Source organism: Eschrichtius robustus, chromosome 2 (genome assembly GCF_028021215.1).
Source record: "Eschrichtius robustus isolate mEscRob2 chromosome 2, mEscRob2.pri, whole genome shotgun sequence".
Lineage (NCBI taxonomy): Eukaryota > Metazoa > Chordata > Mammalia > Artiodactyla > Eschrichtiidae > Eschrichtius > Eschrichtius robustus.
In genome coordinates, this window is record NC_090825.1 from 16254531 (window position 1) to 16277375 (window position 22845).

At 35.9% G+C, this 22845-nt stretch overlaps 1 protein-coding gene across 1 annotated transcript in view; it reads right to left on the reverse strand.

The window, feature by feature from the left end:
* CDH18 (cadherin 18) overlaps positions 1-22845 on the reverse strand; it is a 318315-nt gene that overhangs the window by 49160 nt on the left and 246310 nt on the right. Inside the window, exon 7 of the mRNA XM_068532070.1 lies at positions 17972-18108. Coding sequence (XP_068388171.1) covers positions 17972-18108 — 137 coding nt within the window. The remainder of the gene's footprint in view (positions 1-17971; positions 18109-22845) is intronic.

A 22845-nucleotide genomic window follows, 5' to 3' on the forward strand; every position in this document is an offset into this window, starting at 1 on the left:
ATTTCTTTTGGTTAGTATTGTCTATTTTTTATTGTATTCTATTATTTTAAAACTTTCTATATCTTTATATCTTATCATGTGCCTATTAGGAACAGCATAAAGATTATTTTTTCTTATTTCACTTCAGTATGGTAACATTGTTTGTTTATCTCATTTATGCCACTTTGGTTATTAATATATATTTTTACCACTTTATTGTGTGCTTCAAATTTGTCCTAATTTTTCTGTTTTTAATTCTTTGTAATATTACTTTCCAGTAGATTAAGGTTTTATTCTTATTAAATTTCCGTTCTAATTTTACAGCTGTATACTAAATTTCTTTTATTTTTTAAATCTAGAAATGTTAACATGCTTGTGTAACTCTGAAAAATCTAGAAACAATTGGCATCTTCACTTTCTTCCTGAACATTACAAGAACTTTTATTTTATTTATTCATTGATTTATTTTATTTTATTTTTGGCTGTGTTGGGTCTTTGTTGCTGTGCACGGGCTTTCTCTACTTGAGGCGAGCAGGGGTTACTCTTCATTGCAGTGTGTGGGCTTCTCATTGTGGTGGCTTCTCTTGTTGCGGAGCATGGGCTCTAGGCACAGAGGCTTCAGTAGTTGTGGCTCACGGGCTCTAGAGCGCAGGCTCAGTAGTTGTGGCACATGGGCTTAGTTGCTCCGTGGCATGTGGGATCTTCCTGGATGAGGGCTCAGACCCGTGTCCCCTGCATTGGCAGGCAGATTCTTAACCTCTGCGCCACCAGGGAAGCCCTGTAAGAACTTTTAAATGCTTTAATTCCAATCAAGTCTTGCAAGTTTATGCCTATAACTTATGGTGATGATGATGATGCTTGAGGTTTTGTTAATGCGTCAAATTTGACATTTTATGTTATTACAGAGTCAGTGTCCTCATGTGTACCGTTTGCTTTGTCATCATTCCTTATTGAATCTTAAACCTTCCTTCTGAGATAATTTTCTTTCTTTCTAAGAACTTCCAAAGTAACAATGTTAACCTCCTCCACTTTAGTTGTTTGAAAACATTTCTGTTTCACACTTGTCAAAGAGTCATTGAAGCCAACGTGATGTGAAATGACATGTAAGAAGTGTCACATACTCAGTGTTTCTAACAGGTAACATTTTCACATTTTCACTTCCTCTACCCAGAACTAAGTTGAAAACAGAAGACATGCCTTATCTTTACGCTTTGATGGCAGGATGTGAGTGTGAATGTGTGTGTGTGTGTGTGTGTGTGTGTGTGTGTATCTTGGTTCACCCTATATGACTGTCATGTTTTGCAGCCTTAATGTCTTTGGGAGTATTTTGTCATACTGAAAAAAATAACTACGTGGTATTACTTATGATTTAAAAGGAGCATTACGGCAGATTAAAGGAGGCAAGGGTTAAAGACTATTTAGACTATTTAGAAAGCTATTGCAATAATCCAGTGGGAGTGATGGTTGTTTAGACAGGGGTGGGAGTGATGGAAATAGGAAGAAGTTGTTGCCTCATGGATATTTTTTAAAGTATATCTGACAGAAGTGTCTGATGAACTAGAAGTGCAGCATGACAGAAAGAGAAGAGTCGAATGTGACCCTGGGTGATTTACATAGCGATCTGAAGACTATGACCATCGTTGAGATGGATAAGGTCTCTGGAGGAGCAAATTTACAGAGAAATTGGATTTTGAGGAAAAGTTTTACTTGGATCATGTTGAGTTTGAGACCTCGGAGAAAAGACATCAGAGTGGCTAATATGATATTCAGGGAAAAGGTGACCAAGCTGCCACAGATTTAAATTCAAGAGTTATCTCTATGTAGATGTTAACAAAAGTCCATTAGATTGAATGAGATTACTTGGGCAATAACTCAAGAAAAGTCTGAGGACTGAAAATCGGGAGGCGCCACAATTCAATGAATGAAGAGATTGGGAGGAACTAAGCAGCACGCTGAGAAAGAAGAATCGGTGAAGGAATAAGAATGTTGTTTCCTTTAGCTAAAGAAAGAACTTATTTCTTGTGTCAATTGTGTCAGATTTGCAAATTCTTTGAGCAAACGGAGGCATGAGAACTATACCTTGGATTTTGCAGTATGAAGGACAAGAGTGATTTTGGTGAAGTAATAAAGATAAGATTCTTTAGAGTGAGGTTGAAAGAGCCTGAGAGAAGAGAAAAGGCAGACTGTGAATACAGGCAATTCTTTCAAGGAGTTTTTCAGTCAAGGGAATGAAATAGTAGAGGTGTATCTGGAGAGAAACAGTGCATCAAGGAAGGTTTTTGGGTTTTGTTTGCTTGAGTTGATTTTATTTTCAGATAGAAAATAAAGCCTGTTTTTGAGGACAGGGGAATTATGTACCAGATAAGGAAAAAAAAAAAAAATACAGGAAAGAGGAGAAATTATTAATGGTGCAATGTCTCAGAGTGAGCAAGGAAGGACAGGATTCAGGGCACACATAGCAGGATGGCCATAAGCATGGCGTGAAGAGTTCATTCACAGTAACTTTACAGAAGCCAGATTTATGGGGATTATTGCCCACAGTACTAGTTAGGTTGGTAGATATGATAGAAGGAAAATGTGGACACTCTTTTCTGACTGGTCTTATTTTATGTCACTAGAGAAGCAAGATTATCTGATGTATGTAAGGAAATTTGAAAAAGTATTGAAGAATTGTAGAGAGAGGAAAACGATAAAATACATATTTAGCAGGACTGTATGTAATTGCTTGAGTTACTTGAGTTTCTTTTGAATAAACAAATGTGTTCTAATTCTTTTAGAATTTGATACTGAGATTGGGATAGTGCAATTAGTAATCCCTCAATGTATTGACATATTGGGTAAACAATGACAAAAATGGAAAGTATTAGATATTATAATTGTCTGATCAAACTCCTCCTTGTGTGTAGAATCCAAGAGTTTTGAATGGAATTGACTGCAAGTGAAGATAAAAATATGAACCACGAAGGTCCTGAGCCAATGTGGACAATCCCATACATTTTGCTACACTAAGTAATTAAATTATGGGCACATTTTGTGTATTAAATATTATTGTTAAAGACAGTGAATGGAGGTTAGTTCATAAATGACTTAATTGGAGCAATGTTTTTAATGGTTGTCCAAAGTGACAATTTATCTCACTCTGGGTGTGAATGAGGTTGAGTGTATCCCACCTTCAGTTGGCATTCATCCTGTTAATATACTAAAAGTTAACGTAGTACTAGTTGCTTGTTACTATAATATAGCAACATTAAAGCAAAATATGAGATAAAAAGAAATGCAGAAATGGAAAAATCACAGAGAAGTGGAGATAGATACCTGATCAAAGTAAGCCTGAAGCCCGATTCACCTAAGAAATTTGCAGGTAAATGAACCAATAAGTTTATTTTAAATCTTAGACCAAATTGAATTATTTTTTGATATTTTGGAGTAATCTGTCATATGGCTATAGGTAACTAATACACTGACCCACGCATGTATAAATAAAAATTTCAGAAAAGTATTTTATTGTATTACTTTTGATCATTGGTTAAAGCAATGCCAGCTTCTTTGTGTGTTATTCCCTTTGTGTGCTAAGGAAAAAGGACCCATTAGGAACCTTTGTGTGCGAGGGAAATTGCTAATATGAACACATTGTGGAAGACAAATTTTATATATCAAAATAAGCACACTGACAATAACAATAGAATGTGTAGAAGCCAAAGGGACTTAAAACCACCCACTCTTCAGTAACAGGGTTTTATATTGCTAGCTGCAGCTGCTAACAAAAATTAATTTCAGATTAAAAGACAACAAGGAATGAGTTCATAAAATCTAAATTTAATTTCCATTGCCTGCAGTTAACAATTGGACTAAATTTGAAATTTGTGGATGCTAATCTTTGAATATGTTTGCATGAGAATTGAAGGGGAAAAATGAGAAAGATTCAGTGAATAAAGAACATGTACACATTGGTTTCTGGACTTGAATTATGCATATAATCTGAGAGAAAAAATGAAACAGGGAGCTGAGGCAAATCTTCATATCAATGCACAAACATGCAGTTGTTGTTATTGTTGCTTAAACTGTGAACTCTGGAGACAGCAGAACCTTTTGGACTCATTAGAAGTATGAATAAACAAGCATCTCTTCGACTTTGACTCCTTTGGAAGTACAACCGTCATGCAAGCAATTAATGAAAGAGAGTCCCATTTTGGTGTATTGATCAGATAGAATACATTCTCACATTCAGTGCATGGAACAAGGAGAAATCGAATATTTTAGGTAAAATGGGAAATATACAGTGATCATTGCAATGTGTAGTGAATGATGAAGTTGTTGGGTAATTAAGCTGGGTGGAGAAATGAGGGCAAAGAATATTCATGAATTCAACAAAATTTTATTAACCCAGTTCTATATGTCAGGAAATTTACTAAGAATTTGGGAATACTCTGATAAACAAAGACAAAATAGACCTGATTCTTAGATTTGAGATGTTCACAATGTAGTAAGGTGAAAAATACCACAATAAAATGTGATAAGTGCTATATTCAAGACTAGTAAGTGATGAACGTTATTCTAAGGCACACATAGAGTACAGAAGGGAAGGAGCTGTAAAGTTTGCCTGAGAAGTTGAGAAAAATTTCACAGATGTTGTGACATTTGAAATAGTTCTTGAAAGAAAATAGCTGTTTGTAAAGCAGAAGAAAATGAGAAGAGGGCTTTGAGAGATGAAAGGATTATAAAATTATTGAAAGAACGTGGCCTGTTTGAAGGTCTGTGACTAAAAGCGTGATATACATTTTTCAGAGGATTAAGCTGAGAACAGAGGGCCAAATATTATCAAGAAAAACCACATATGTCGTATATGAAGTTTATTTCTCAGGCAAAAACAGGACATGTGTATGTGTGTGAGTGACTGTGTGTGTGTGTGTGCATGCACATGTGTGCATGCCCATGAGAGTAGCACTACATGGAACTATGACATAAATCAAATTGTTATTAAAAACAATGTTTCTTAAACTTAATTTACATTAGAATCACATAGGTCAGTGTTTTTTCAAACTTTAGAATGAATGAGAATCACCGATAGGGCCTGATCAAACCCAGGACACTGGGCCACAACCAGTTTCTAATTCATGGGGGTCCCAGATATTTGGTCAAACATTATTCTGTGTGTTTTTGTGAGGCTGTCTCTAGATAAGATTAACATTTAAATTGGGAGACTGAGTAAAGCAGATTGTTCTCCATTATGTGAGTGGGCTTTATGCAGTCAGCTGAAGACCTGAACAGAACCAAAGGCTGATCCTCCTTCAAATAAGAGAGAATTCTCTTGCCTGATGGCCTTCGAGGCATTGGCTCTCCCTGGTTCTGGCCTTAAGATGTACCCTAGGACATGGGATCTGAGGATTTTAGACTTACCAGTCTCCATAACTGCAGGAGCCAACATAAGCCAATTCCTCAAAATGAATCACCATATTGATTCTGAATCCTATTGGTTCTGTTTCTCTGTAGCACCCTGAATAAAACAGGTACAGCTGACAGCAGAATGCAGGCTAATCTTTATTCATCTCAAGGCTGAATCCATGAATTATCCACTCTATGAAATCTTCACTGGTCCTCTTACAGAGATTAAGTCACCATGTTTTCATGTTTCTCTAGTCCCTTAAAAATTTATCACCACAACTCCCTCTTGCGAGAGCATTGCAATCACAACTAACTGCTGAACAATCATTGACAGGAAGACACTGGAACTCACCAAAAAAGATATCCAACATCCAAAGACAAAGGAGAAGCCACAATGAGATGGTAGGAGGGGCACAATCACAAGTAAAATCAAATCCCATAACTGCTGTGTGTGTGACTTACAAACTGGAGAACGCTTATACCACAGAACTCCACCAACTGGAGTGATGGTTCTGAGCCCCACATCAGGCTTCCCAACCTGGGGGTCTGGCAACGGGAGGAGGAATTCCTAGAGAATCAGACTTTGAAGGCTACAGGGATTTGATTACAGGACTTCAGCAGGACTGGGGGAAACAGAGACTCCACTCCTGGAGGGCACACACAAAGTAGTGTGCGCATTGGGGCCCAGGGGAAGGAGCAGTGACCCCATAGGAGACTGAACCAGACCTACCTGCTAGTGTTGGACGGTCTCCCGCAGAGGTGGGGTGTGGCTGTGTCTCACCATGAGGAAAAGGACACTGGCAGCAGAAATTCTGAGACGTACTCCTTGGCGTGAGCCTTCCCAGAGTCCGCCATTAGCCCCACCAAACAGACAGGTAGGCTCCAGTGTTGGGTCGCCTCAGGCCAAACAATCAACAGGGAGGGAACCCAGTCCCACCCATCAGCAGACAAGCGGATTAAAGTTTTACTGAGCTCTGCCCACCAGAGCAACAGCCAGCTCTACCCACCACCAGTCCCTCCCATCAGGAAACTTCCACAAGCCTCTTAGATAGCCTCATCCACCAGAGGGCAGACAGCAGAAGCAAGAAGAACTACAATCCTGCAGCCTGCGGAACAAAAACCACATTCAAAGAAAGATACACAAAGTAAAAAGGCAGAGGACTATGTACCAGATGAAGGAACAAGACAAAACCCCAGAAAAAACAACTAAATGAAGTGGAGATAGGCAACCTTCCAGAAAAAGAATTCAGAATAATGATAGTGAAGATGATCCAGGACCTCGGAATAAGAATGGAGGCAAAGATTGAGAAGATGCAAGAAATGATTAACAAAGACCTAGAAGAATTAAAGAACAAACAAACAGAGATGACCAATACAATAACTGAAATGAAAACTACACTAGAAGGAATCAATAGCAGAATAACTGAGCCAGAAGAACGGATAAGTGACCTGGAAGACAGAATGGTGGGATTTACTGCTGTGGAACAGAATAAAGAAAAAAGAACGAAAAGAAATGAAGACAGCCTAAGAGACCTCTGGGAAAACATTAAACACGACAACATTCGCATTATAGGGGTCCCAGAAGGAGAAGAAAGAGAGAAATGACCCGAGAAAATATTTGAAGAGATTATAGTTGAAAACTTCCCTAACATGGGAAAGGAAATAGCCACCCAAGTCCAGGAAGCACAGAGAGTCCCATAAAGGATAAACCCAAGGAAAAACACATCGAGACACATAGTAATCAAATTGGCAAAAATTAAAGACAAAGAAAAATTATTGAAAGCAGCAAGGGAAAAATGACAAATAACACACATGGGAACTCCCATAAGGTTAACAGCTGATTTCTCAGCAGAAACTCTACAAGCCAGAAGGGAGTGGCATGATATACTTAAAGTGATGAAAGGGAAGAACCTACAACCAAGATTACTCTACCTGTCAATGATCTCATTCAGATTCGATGGAAAAATCAAAAGCTTTACAGACAAGCAAAAGCTAAGAGAATTCAGCACCACCAAACCAGCTCTACAACAAATGCTAAAGGAACTTCTCTAAGTGGGAAACACAAGGGGAGAAAAGGACCTACAAAAACAAACCCATAACAATTAAGAAAATGGTCATAGGAACATACATATCGATAATTACCTTAAACGTGAATGGATTAAATGCTCCAACCAAAAGACACAGGTTTGCTGAATGGATACAAAAACAAGACCTATATATATGCTGTCTACAAGAGACCCGCTTCAGACCTAGGGACACATACAGACTGAAAGTGAGAGGATGGAAAAAGATATTCCATGCAAATGGAAATCAAAAGAAAGCTGGAGTAGCAATACTCATATCAGATAAAGTAGACTTTAAAATAAAGAATGTTCCAAGAGACAAGGAAGGACACTACATAATGATCAAGGGATCAATCCAAGAAGAAGATATAACAATTATAAATATATATGCACCCAACGTAGGAGCACCTCAATACATAAGGCAACTGCTAACAGCTATAAAAGAGGAAATCAACAGTAACACAATAATAGTGGGGGACTATAACACCTCACTTACGCCAATGGACAGATCATCCAGACAGAAAATTAATAAGGAAACACAAGCTTTAATTGACACACTAGACCAGATAGATTTAATTGATATTTATAGGACATTCTATCCAAATACAGCAGATTACACTTTCTTCTTAAGTGCGCATGGAACATTCTCTGGGGTAGATCACATCTTGGGTCACAAATCAAGCCTCAGTAAATTTAAGAAAATTGAAATCATATCAAGCATCTTTTCTGACCACAAAGCTATGAGATTAGAAATCAATTACAGGGAAAAAAACGTAAAAAAGACAAACACATGGAGGCTAAACAATACGTTACTAAATAACCAAGAGATCACTGAAGAAAGCAAAGAGGAAATCAAAAAATACCTAGAGACAAATGAAAATGAAAACATGATGATCCAAAACCTATGGGATGCAGCAAAAGCAGTTCTAACAGGGAAGTTTATAGCAATACAAGCCTACCTCAAGAAACAAGAAAAATCTCAAATAAAAAATCTAACCTTACACCTAAAGGAACTAGAGGAAGAACAAACAAAACCCAAAGTTAGCAGAAGGAAACAAATCATAAATATCAGAGCAGAAATAAATGAAATAGGAACAAAGAAAACAATAGCAAAGATCAATAAAACTAAAATCTGTTTTTTTGACAAGATAAACAAAATTGATAAACCATTAGCCAGACTCATCAAGAAAAAGAGGGAGAGGACTCATATCAATAAAATCAGAAATGAAAAAGGAGAAGTTACAACAGACACTGCAGAAATACAAAGCATCCTGAGGCTACTACAAGCAACTCTATGCCAATAAAATGGACAACCTGGAAGAAATGGACAAATTCTTAGAAATGCAGAACCTTCCAAGACTGAACCAGGAAGAAATAGAAAATATGAACAGACCAATCACAAGTAATGAAATTGAAACTGTGATTAAAAATCTTCCAACAAACAAAAGTCCAGGACCAGATGGCTTCACAGGTGAATTCTATCAAACATTTAGAGAAGAGCTAACACCCATTCTTCTCAAACTCCTCTAAAAAATTGCAGAGGAAGGAACAGTCCCAAACTCATTCTATGAGGCCACCATCACCCTGATACCAAAACCAGACAAAGATACTACAAGAAAAGAAAATTACAGACCAATATCACTGATGAATATAGATGCAAAAATCCTCAACGAAATACTAGCAAACAGAATCCAACAACACATTAAAAGGATCATACACCACGATCAAGTGGGATTTATCTCAGGGATGCAAGGATTCTTCAATATATGCAAATCAACCAATGTGATACACCATATTAACAAATTGAATAATAAAAACCATATGATCATCTCAATAGATGCAGAAAAAGCTTTCAACAAAATTCAACACCCATTTATGATAAAAACTCTCCAGAAAGTGGGCATAGAGGGAACCTACCTCAACATAATAAAGGCCATATATGACAAACCCACAGCAAACATCATTCTCAATGGTGAAAAACTGAAAGCATTTCCTCTAAGATCAGGAACAAGACAAGGATGTCCACTCTCACCACTATTTTTCAACATAGTTTTGGAAGTCCTAGCCATGGCAATCAGAGAAGAATAAGAAATAAAAGGAATACAAATTGGAAAAGAAGAAGTAAAACTGTCACTGTTTGCAGATGACATGATACTATATATAGAGAATCCTAAAAATGCCCCCAGAAAACTACTAGAGCTAATCAATGAATTGGGTAAAGTTGCAGGATACAAAATTAATGCACCAAAATCTCTTGCATTCCTATACACTAATGATGAAAAATCTGAAAGAGAAATTAAGGAAACACTCCCATTTACCATTACAACAAAAAGAATAAAATACCTAGGAATAAACCTACCTAGGGAGACAAAAGACCTGTATGCAGAAAACTCTAAGACACTGATGAAAGAAATTAAAGATGATACAAACAGATGGAGAGATATACCATGGTCTTGGATTGGAAGAATCAATATTGTGAAAATGACTGTACTACCCAAAGCAATCTACAGATTCAATGCAATCCCTATCAAATTACCAATGGCATTTTTTACAGAACTAGAAGAAAAAATCTTAAAATTTGTATGGAGACACAAAAGACCCTGAATAGCCAAAGCAGTCTTGAGGGAAAAAAACAGAGCTGGAGGATTCAGACTCCCTGACTTCAGGCTATATACAAAGCTACAGTAATCAAGACTATATGGTACTGGCACAAAAACAGAAATATAGATCAATGGAACAGGATAGAAAGCCCAGAGATAAACCCACGCACCTATGGTCAACTAATCTATGACAAAGGAGGCAAGGATATACAATGGAGAAAAGACAGTCTCTTCAGTAAGTGGTGTTGGGAAAACTGGACAGCTACATGTAAAGGAATGAAATTAGAACACTCCCTAACACCATACGCAAAAATAAACTCAAAATGGATTAGAGACCTAAATGTAAGACCAGACACTATAAAACTCCTAGAGGAAAACACAGGAAAAACACACTTTGACATAAATCACAGCAAGATCTTTATTGATCCACCTCCTAGAGTAATGGAAAAAAAACCAAAAATAAACAAATGGGACCTAATGAAACTTAAAAGCTTTTGCAAAGCAAAAGAAACTACAAACAAGATGAAAAGACAGCCCTCAGAATGGGAGAAAATATCTGCAAACGAATCAACAGATAAAGGATTAATCTCCAAAATATATAAACAGCTCATGCAGCTCAATATTAAAAAACAAACAACCCAATCCAAAAATAGGCCAAAGACATAAGTAGACATTTCTACAAAGAAGACATACAGATGGTCAAGAAGCACATGAAAAGCTGCCCAACGTCACTAATTATTAGAGAAATGCAAATCAAAACTACAGTGAGGCATTACCTCACACCAATTAGAATGGGCATCATCAGAAAATCTACAAACAACAAATGCTGGAGAGGGTGTGGAGAAAAGAGAACCCTCTTGCACTGTTGGTGGGAGTGTAAATTGATACAGCCACTATGAAGAACAGTATGGAGGTTCCTTAAAAAACTAAAAATAGAATTACCATATGACCCAGCAATCCCACTCCTGGGCATATACCCTGAGAAAGCCATAATTCCAAAAGACACATGTACTCCAATGTTCATTACAGCACTATTTACAATAGCCAGGTCATGGAAGCAACCTAAATGCCCATCAATAGACAAATGGATAAAGAAGATGTGGTACATATATACAATGGAATATTACTCAGTCATAAAAAGTAATGAAATTGGGTCATTTGCAGAGATGTGGATGAATTTAGAAGCTCTCATACAGAGCGAAGTAAGTCAGAAAGAGAAAAACAAATATCGTATATTAACGCATATATGTGGAACCTAGATAATGGTACAGATGAACCGGTTTGCAGGGCAGAAATTGAGACACAGATGTAGAGAACAAACATATGGACACCAAGGGGGGAAAGCGGCACGGGGGGTGGGGGCGTGGTGGTGGGATGAATTGGGAGATTGGGATTGACATGTATACACTAATATGTATAAAGTGGATAACTAATAAGAACCTGCTGTATAAAAAATAAAATTAAATTAAATTTAAGAATTAAAAAAAAGAAAACTTATCACCACAGTAATTATCCATAATGCAATTATTTGCTTAACTTGTCTTTTGCATTAGACTCTGAAATTCCTCAAAGACAAAATAATACCCTCAATATCATTAGTGCCTAAAATACTACACTACCTAGCAAGTATCATTTATTAATATATTCTGAGTGAGTTAGTTAAGGTATACTTTAGGACCAAGATGATAAAGTTTACCATACCAAAGTACTGGAATGGTAGCCAAGGAAGTAGAACATTCCAAGAGGAAAGAGGATGATTAATATAGTCAAACATCACAAAGAAATCAGGGGGGATAAGAAATGAAAAGTACTCATTGGTTTAGCCATTGGGAAGTGATGAACACATTGGCAGTTTCTGAAAAGCACTTAGAATAAAACTATACGTTATCCTGAGCTGAGACATTAACATGGAAATTGAGGGAGATGAGAGCTAGTCACTTGAAAAATATATTAAGAACTACTTATTGAGTGCCTACTAGTGCTATTATTTTACTAAGGAGTCATATAAAAGGAAAAGTAAGTGATGACATATAAGTTTGAAAGAATATTTATTATCCTATAAAAAAATAATACACCCAAATTTTACAGATATTTTTGGGTTATGGTAGGTAGAATTCTAAAGGTACCAGCACATGATTTCTGTCCCTTGGTTATTCAACTAAACACTAATCTGGGTACTGTTGTGAAGGAATTTTGCAGGTGTAATTAAAGTCCCAAATCAGGTGACCTTAAAACACAAAGATTATTTGGGTGGGCCTGACCCAAATGGGTGAAAACCACTGAAAGCAGAGACTTTCTCCAGATGGTAGCAGAAGAGAAAATTAAATAGATTCAAGCATAAGAAGGATCTGACACACTGTTGCTTGTTTGAAGAAGGTAAAGGAATGCAGGCAGCTTCTAAGAGGAGGGAACTGCCTCAGCTAACAACCAGAAAAAGAATGGAGCCCTCACACCTACATCCTCAAGAAAGTGGATTCTGCCACAAGGAAAATGAGCGTGAAATCAGATTCTTCCCTGGAGCCTTCAGATAAGAGCCCAGCCCAGCTGATACGTGATTTCAGTCTTTCCAGATTTAAAGCAGAGAACTCAGTTGAACACTCCTGGACTTCCGGCCTACAGAAAGCATATGATTATTTGTTACACATTAATAGAAAAGTAATAGACATTACCAAATAGCTCCATTATGGATTACATTGTTACCTGTAACATAAATGTTCCACAGGTATTTATTGAGAAAGTACCCTTCCACCAGAACTGTGATATGTGATAATAAGACACCACTTTCTATTTCCCTGACCAAAGACACATATTGAATTTATTTGATTATTAGTGTATTCTTTAAAATTGTGAAAATAATCTTATATCTCAGAATGAATTTTTAAAATAATAGAATAAACCTCAATCAGTTAAAATACCTGACCAGTACTTGGGTTCAATGGACATCAGCTGCCACAGAGGGTCATATTAGAATAAGCACAGATCTAGGAACCAAAATATTTAGATTCATATTTTGTGTTGAGTCTCACTTTCCTTTCTCTTATAAAATAAGAAAATATCTGTTTTCTCTATTTCACAAAAATTTTTGTTAGGATGACATGGCTGTAAAGCACACCATACAAGTGCAAATAGCTGCTAGTTATGTTTAGCTGCAGCAGTAAAAGATATCACAGACCAGACCCACATTTCCTGCCTTTCCTGCATGACTGGGAAGCTGAATAATCACTTCAACCTAGAACAACAAGATGAAAAAAGGCAGAGCCAAACATCATGTAATTAACAGCTGCATTGCATCTGAGCCCCACCTGAATGCTCAAAGGATGCCCACTTCAGCTGTGACACCCTCAGCTTTCACCCTGGTCCTCTAGCAGGAGGCCTGTTCACCTGAAGGAAGGACCAATATTTTGTTTCTGTTTTCTTTTGCAGAGAGGTGCTTTGCTCTTATTTTCTCTTAAATCCTGGTGCATTGCTTCATCTGCCCAGAGAAGGAAAATTTCTCTTCTCTTAACCCCTAGGTAGGCTAAACAAATATTTTAAAACATTAACTTCTAATTTTAATTCCATAGAACAAAAGTCACCTCAAAACTGTTTCATTAAGGTTTTAGAAAATCCCATTTCTGCTCTTGAAAGACAATGTCAATAGAATGAGAAGATAAGACACATACTGGGAGAAAATATTTGCAAAAGACACATCTAAAAAATTAGTTACACAAAACATGCAAAGGAGTCAAAATTAAACGTTAAGAAAACAAACAACCTGATTAAAAAATGGGCCAAAGACCTTAATAGATACTTCACCAAAGAAAATATACACATGGCAAATAAGTATATGAAAACATGCTTCACATATACGTCATCAGGAAAATGCAAATTAAAGCAAGATACTACTACGTATCTATGAGTGGCCCAAATCCAGGGAAGACTGACAATACCAAATGCTGGTTAGGATGTGGAGCAATGGGAACTCTTATTCATTCATATCTGGTGGCTATTCAAAATGGCACAGCTGTTTCATAAGACATTTTGTCAATTTCTTATAAAACTAAACATACTCTTACCATATGATCCAAGGATTGCACATTTTGTATTTACCAAAGGAGCTGAAAATGTCTGGCCGTACAAAAACCTACACGTGGATGTTTATAGCAGCTTTATTTCATCATTGCCAAAACTTGGAAACAACCAAGATGAATTCATCTTCAGACGATGAATGGATAAACCTCTGGTACACGCTGACAATGGAATATTATTGAGTACAAAAAGAAATGAGCTATCAAGACATAAAAAGACATGGAGGAACCTTCAATCCATATTACTAAGTGAAAGAAGCCAACATGAAAGGCTACATACTGTATGATTTCAACTACACGACATTCTGGAAAAGGTAAAACTATGGAGCCAATAAAAAAGATCAGTGGTTACCAGGGGCAGGGATGGGGAGACATGAACAGGTGGAGCACAGAAGATTTTTAGTGCATTCAAATTACTCTGTATGATATTATATTGATGGGTTTATGCCATTATACATTTATCCAAAGCCATAGAATAAGGAGTTAACCCTAAATTAAACTATAAACATTGGTTGATTATGATGTGTCAATGTAGGTTCATCAATTGTAACAAATGTATCACTCTGGTGGGGGAACAGTTAATAGCAGAGAAAGCTAAGCATGTGCAGGTGCAGAGAATATATGGGAAGTCTCTGTCCATTCCTCTCAATTTTGCTATGAACCTAAAACTGCACTAAAAAAATAAAGCCTTTAAAAAGATCCTGTTGAAAAAGTATCCAAAATAGAAAATACTTTGATGACATGGCTCATGTTAAAGTAAATGCTTACAAACAATTGTACGCGGAAGGGCTCCCAACTCTATTTAATAGGCACTTAGGCCAAGCAATCAGTAAGTGAATGTGAGCTTTTCCAAGACACAGTCTCCCAATATGGCTATAAAATCTTAACTAGTGCTCATTCTTTCTGCATACCTGTTTATGATTAGGATTAAATTATATTTTAGAAGTGCTCATTGAGGAGTCTCTAAGGCTTCTTTATTACCATCTATAAAATTCAGGATGTTACTCTTTACTGTACTGTTTTACTTAGTAGTTGTGTATTAGCTCATTTCCCATATGAAATACTGGTGCATTAAAGCAGATAGTAAAAAAAAAAAAAAAAAAAAAAGAAAGAAAGAAAGAAAAGAAAAAGAACGTAGTAAGTACATATTTAAGAAGTTACTTCAGTAAAAATGAATGTTTCCTTTAATAATGATTACAAATAATACAATTTTCATGATATACTTGAACTCATGTATATTTATAAATGAGCTTCTACTTGATACAAATATTATTTGGGCTGAGGTGAGATTTAGAAGCGACCTGAAGTATGGCTTCCGATCAAAATACCTCTGGAGTTGAACTTGATGTTATTTTAAAATAAGTCCCTATTGTTCCTGACAAGCAAATATCATTCTCTCCAGGGATTCTTCCCTTCCTTCTTCTGTACATGGAACCCGTTCTCAAGAAGAACTACACAATATTTTTGGAAACTTTTCAATGTCTCCATCACATCTACTTCAGTATATCAATCCATTTATTCTTTTATTGTAAAACTAATTTTAAATGAGCCTTTATCATTTGACAGTTATTTTATTGTCCTTGGGTGACTAAGACCATGCAAATCTAGACCTAGTCTGGTTATTTTGAAAATGAAAATTAACCAGGATGATAACAAATGAACCCACTCATGTATTCTTTATAACACTCATTTAAAAGTAATTTTTCAGCACAGTATTTCCCTTTGAAAATGCTTATTTTCAAAGGGAAATACTGTGCTGAAAAAATATCTAAATGGAAACCACTTGAGTTGATTTTTCTGATGCAAAACATGAAAAATTCAGGTGGAATAGAAAAGACTGGAGTAGTTTAATTACTGATTTGTGATAAAGGACATTATAAAAGAGCATAAACCACAATGAGCTATCAGCCCACATCCACTAGAAAGGTTATAGTCAGTATGTAATAATAAATACTGGTAATAATATAGAGTAATCGGAACCCCCATATCGAGTTGTTGTGAATGTAAAATTTAGCCACTTTGGAAAACAGTCTGGCCGTTCATCAAAATTTTAAATATAGTTTCTTTATGACCCCGCAATCCCACTCCTAGGTATATACCCCAAAGAAATGAAAACTCATCCACACAGAAACATTCATATTAATGCTCTTAACAGAATTCTTCAAATGAGGCAAAAAGTGGAAGCAACCCAAACATCTATCAAGTGATGAATGGATAAATAAAATGTAGTATATCCATATAATGGAACCTTTTTTAGCAATAAGAAAGAAGGAAATACTGATACATGCTACAATGTAAATGAACTTTGAAAATATCATGCTAAGTGAAATAAGCCAGTCACAAAGGACCATGTGTTATTGATTATTTTATATGAAATACCAATAAAAGGCAAATCTATTGTTATAGACTGAATGTTTATGTCTCCCCAAAATTCAGAGTGGACCACTCATGAGTGAGATTAGCACCCTTATAAAAGAGACTCCGGAGAGATTCCTTGCCCTTGCTACCATGTGAGTACACCACTAGGAGACAGCCATCTATGAACCAGGAAGTGGGTTCTCACCAGACACCAAATCTGTTGGCCCCTTGATCTCGGATTTCCAGCCTCCAGAACTGTGAGAAAAAAATGTTTGCTGTTTAAAGCACTCAGTTTATGATATTTTGTTACAGCAGCCTAAACAGACTAAGACATCTACAGAAACAAAAACTAGATTAGTCGCTTCTTGGGTTGAGGCATGGGGAAGGGGGTGTAGAGGGTGATGACTAAGGGGGACAGGATTTCTTTTTGAAGTAATGAACATATTCTAAAATCGATTGTGGTGATTGATGCACAGCTCTGAATTTACTAAAACTCATTAAACTATACACCTTAGAAAGGTGAATGGTATGGTATGTAAATTATTTCTAAATGAAGTTTTAATATTTTAAAAATTTCTTATACTTTCTGAGGGCAAAAGAAAGAGAGAGCATAATTTCATTTTACATAGCTTTATTTTCTAACATGAAGTATTCCTAAATTTTCATATTTATAGTTCACTCATGAGCATGTTGGAATCTTTTAAAATGTATATGTAAGCTGGGTATACTATACTAAAATTTAGTATAGTATATATAATACTAAACTTGGGGCAATTTGTACCTTTCATTTATTTCTCAACATTTAAAGAAAGACTTCATTTTCTTGACAGTAGTCCATTTTCCTAAAGTTTTATTCTAATTTCATTTGAAGACAGTTATGTACATCTTTTTGAACTCAGAGATAATTGTTGATATTTATGCTTTTTTAAAAAAACTTAGGTGTTTAGCAAAATGCAATGTTCTGGATGAGGATGGAACAATGGCCTTCCTCAGTTGTATATCATGTATGTCTCTTGAAAAGAACTTAGACCTGCTTGTTGAAATTCCAAGAGCTATTCTTTTGCTATAAAATTTCTAAGTGTTAACTGAAGCTTGAGGAAGGTTGTTATATTGATAAAATTATTCAAGCAAAATGTTAGATTTTCATTTCTTCTCTTTATTTTCCTAAACTGCTCCACTGTATATGAAGTATTCTTCTTCTACTTAAGTAAGGCATAAGCACATGACAAAGCAAGTCTCACAATTAAGAAGATAACCAAATATTTTGACTCAGTGATGCAGACTAAGTGTTCTGTGATGCCAATTTTCCACCACTATGTGGGGATTAAAGTAAAGAAAAAGGTATAAGCTTTATTCACTGCATCTGACAATGAGTAATTGTATCTACTTCATGCTATGTACTCTGCTAGATCATGGCATAAAAAATAGAAATCATGAAAGCCCTGCTCCAGAGAAAGTCTCAGCATAAATCTTCATGTATAAGTGACATCTTTCCTATGGTACATAATGTAAAGAAATTTACCATTTTCTGAAGCAGCAACTGTGATGTTGTACCATGGAGTTTCTTCTCTATCAAGAACCTTGGTAGTCTTAATGGTTCCAGTGTTGGCATCAATGTTGAAAAACCTGTCATCTTCAGCATTGTAGTCGATAAAGTATCTAGAGAAAAAAAAAAAAAAATTGGTTACTCTTTTACCTGATGCTATAATGAAGAAAAGAAAACTGAACCTAGGGAGGTATTAAATCTAATATACTCAAATATTGAAATGTGTATTTTTACTTCCCATATTTGGCCCTTAAGATTTGCCCACCTGTTTTATATTTGCATAGAAATGATATCAATTATTTTTCTGTCAGTCTTTAATTAAGGTTTAATTCAATTACTAATTCAAAAAGTTAAAAAACAAAACACTAAACTCCATGAATAGAATAGTAGGTAGTAGATAGCAAAAACACAGTAATTAATAAGGGAAGGATTAAGAAAACTGCCTCTGTGAAGACCAGAGTACATTGGGAAAAAAATTAAACCTTTAATGAAACTTCTCATTGCTATATGTACAATGTTTTTAGGATAACAGATGTCAAAGATTAATTTATCTTGGAATTTCATCATGGCTGAGGTTTGAAGAGAAATACAAAATGAAAAACAAAACATTTTAATTAATGACCGTTGTGTCTCCATCACCTAGCACCTTGTTTAGTCAAAGAATGAGAAAATAAACAGGAAGTAGTTTGCATCCTTAGCCACAAATCTTCTTCCCTCACTAGTTCACGTAATTTTGTAGGGCTCTCTTCTATTAGGTTTGGCCTCCAGCTTACTTTGACAATAGAATGAGTTGAAAGTGATGGTGTTCTGTTCCACATTTGGGTCTAGATTTCATGAGACTTTAAATGTTTCCTCTTATGCTCTGCCACTACCATAAGAAGCACATTCCAGGGCTAGTCCACTGGTTCCCAGAAGAAAGATGAGCCCCAAGGGCAGAATTGTCAGCTTCCCATCCTAGAGTAGAGCTACCTAGTAAATGAGCAAATGTAGGAATGAATGCCCTGGAGATGAGCAGACTTGGCAAAGAGAAGCCAGCCTAGTTCAGTTGATCCTCAGCTAACTCACAGACACATATACCATGGTTATACATGACTTTTTTCTATACCCTGAGTTTTGGGGTTTTACATTATTCAGCAATGGTTAATTAACATAAATGTGAATAAATAATACAGTCAACAATCATCATATGTTCTAGAAATGTTCCAAACTATTCCTAAAACAATTTAATGAGTTTTTTTTTTTTCTCCTCAAACCTCTAATACTTCTTCCCTCATCATTAATCTTAGCTTAAGTGATAGTTCATCTACACCTGAAGAAAAAAAGACGAACTATTATGTGAAAAGTGCAAGGGGCAGAATACTTGAATATAGGGAACTAAAGTGCAAAGATCCAAATTAAAGAAAGAGCTTGACTTGGTTTAAAAACAGATAGGTGTTTCAATGTAGCTGGCAGAATGAATGAAGTGGAGGGCTAGGGCAAAGGACGAGCAAGTCCTATAGCACATGGTTAAGAGTTTTAAATTTTTTACAAAATCAATGGGAAAACATTTTTAACAAAGGAAATAATGGATCTATTTACATTCTGGAAAAATGACAGTGGCTGCTTTGAATCTTGGATTGTAGAATGTTAAAAACAATTCAGAAAAGAAATGATGTCATCATGGAAAAAAATGGAAAAATTAGAAGAAAATGAAGTGTATAAAATAGTGCTATATACTGACTACAACCTATAAAGCTTTTTGTTGTAGTGGCATTGGTAAAAAGAAGAAATTACAAATGACTCAATTTTTGTGTTGTATCTGTATATTTGATCTAGCACGTAATTAATAAGCCCATTCATGGAGCTGGATAAAAAGTTAGGGGAAAGATTCCCTTTGGGAGAAAAAGAGTTTGGGAGAAGTCAATGATTTTGACATGTTATATCTTAGATGTCAATTAAATAAACATATGGAATAAAAAGAAGAAAATTAGAAATGGGTGTGGAGTTCAAGTGTACTTTCTGAATGAACAGGAAATATAAATTTGAGATAGATCAGCCTAAATGTAAAGTAATGGGAACAATCTCATCTGGGAGAGAATTGTAAGAGAAAAGGAAGGGAAAGATTGAGCAGTACAGCACCCAATCTTTTGAGTCTAAAGCAGTCCATCATCTGAATAGGAGAATGTACCAGCAAAAGGAGAGGAACAGCCCAGGGGAGAAGGAAAACTGGGAGGGAGAGGAGGCATAGAAGTCAAGAAAGGAGTGTTCTAAGTGGACAGCTGAGGTAAATTTTATTAAGTTGAGTGAGGTTAGTAAAGGCTGAATTGGATTTGACAGGATGGACACCATTGGTTAACTTGAAAAGAGTAGTTGCAGTAAAATATGAAAGGATGGAAGTTTTACTGTAGTGGATTCAAAAGTATATTGAATGTGAATATAGGAAGCCCATGAGTCCTGAGACTTTATCGGATAACAGTACCTGAAGGAAAGATGAGAAAAATGGTGCCTTATGTCATCAGAGAAGTGGGTTCAACAAATTAATGTTTTTCTGATATGGGAAATATTAGTCACTGTTTTTGCTGAAGAAAATAATAATTTTGAAAGAGGGAGGGAAAAAAAGGGGACTTCCCTGGCAATCCAGTGGTTAAGATTCCACACTTCCAACGCGTGGGTGGGGGTTCGATCCCTGGTCGGGGAACTGAGATCCCCCATGCCATGTGGTGCAGCCAAAAAAAAAAAAAAAAAAAGGGGGGGGGGGGAATATCTAAAAAGAGAAAATTCATGAGAAGGTGAACAGACTGGGTTCCAGAGCACAAATATAAGGATTTCCACTGAAAGTAACAGAGACACTTCTTCCATTTTAACATGAAGAAAATCTCAGAAGATAGGTGATTGTGGTGATGGAGATATTACAAACTTCATCATACTTTCTAGAACAGAGTATAAGCATAACTGAAATACAACCTGCGCCTTGCATCGGCATACGGTGTTAACAGGGTACCTAGAACATATTGCTCAGGTATAAACCTCATGACAACCTGTGCACACACATGCGCAAACATAGCAGAAGATATTAATAGCACCACAGAGATCCAAGTTATAGAGCGTCCCAAGAAATCTAGGAGCTCATTTAATGAAAATAACACCTGACAAAAACAGAATACATCACTTGAAACTGTGTGATCAAAACAAGGAATTGGCTATTTTGTGTACCGGTTGTTCTAATAATAAATAGAGGTTAATTAAAGAAAATCCAACATGCAAAATCAATTTAAATGAGAAAAGATGGGAGTACAAAGCAAATCTGATTCAAAGAGGCATGCGATCCAGACACCACAGAATAGTGGTGAAGAGGTATGCCATCGGGCTTTCCCAAAGCGCTAGGCCATGGTGCACTGAAACTGATTCGCTTTCTTTGACTTGAGCTTATATCACAAAAAAACCTTCTCATAATATCCTCCCCCAGGGTCCTGACGCCGATGAAGGCTGAATTGCTAAGGAGATGTGAGAAATCTTGTCACACGAAAAGAATAACATCCTTTAAAATGTAATCAGTTGGCAATCTGGTTATTATATCATCTAAAGAAACCTGTCTGCAAGACACTTTCCATTTTTGGGTAGTTTAAGAATAATGGTTCCTGAATTCTAACGTTGGACCTAAAATTGAAAAATATTATTCAACTTCAATGTGTCCTGCAGCAACTATCAGCAAAGCTCAGATTACATTGTTATCAATGCAACCTTGTGTAATATAGAAGAATATGCCCCATTGTAGAAATCTGATCACTTCACAGCTGTCAGTCTGGAAGAAAATGGGTTTTCTTCCGTCTATAAGCTAAATTAAGACTTTGAAAGTGTACAGCCTCTTTACCAGAACAATCCCCTCTCCCTTAGGCACTTCACACAGAGCTTTCTAACATTAAGTGCTAGTACTTGTGGTTAAATACTTTTAGAATACATATATTTTTTATTTGAATTTGAAAAATATATAACCTATGTTTAAATGGTAGGTATAATGTGAGGCACGTGTCCCCAGACTCAAGTTATTTACTTCTTAGTTTTCTATATGACCTAACTCTCTTGGGAAATCTGCAACATAAGGGCTAGGTATTAGGGCAATGCTTTGAGCCAAAAAGTCTTATTCATGGAATTGCAATTGAATTTCGACTCAAGGAGAACTAAATAGTTCGGCTTAAGTACCCTTGGATTTCTGCCTAGCCATAGTAATAAAAACACAGAAAAAGGGAAAACAGAAATGTGAAAGAAACTATTCAAAACTATTTGGGGCAGGGGGGGGGGGTTATATGTACAATGATTCAATGCTAATTATTTAAAATTAAGAAGTTACATGGGTCCATAAAACTGTTTATCAAAAAAAAAATAGATAAAATATTCTCAGTAGGTAACTTTTCAAAATATTTTTGTAATAAAATACATTTATTTCCTTCACAAACCTTCAAAAAGTAAACACAACATCTTAATACTTCATGAACTTATATATATATATTAAGGTTTTTTGCAAATGTTAATATTAATTTGACACTTTTAGATATATCCAGCAAGTATAAAATAAAGTAACCATTTGCCTAGGTGATATAGGTTCTAAATCGGGATTGACTATGAAGCCTAAGGAATTAGAGTTTTGAGAATTTTTTTTTAATATCTTAGTTCATAGCTATCAAAAATGAACCAACGTAAATCGATGCTATAGTGTATATAACTGGATAAGATGTTTAAAGATATTCTTCAAATTCTACTTTCCCCCTTAACATAAGACTATATAGAGATGATATTTGAGAATGGGAGGAAACACCTATACACATTTATAAGTTCTTTACAAAAGCAAACTGATATGAGATAATAAAGGCTAA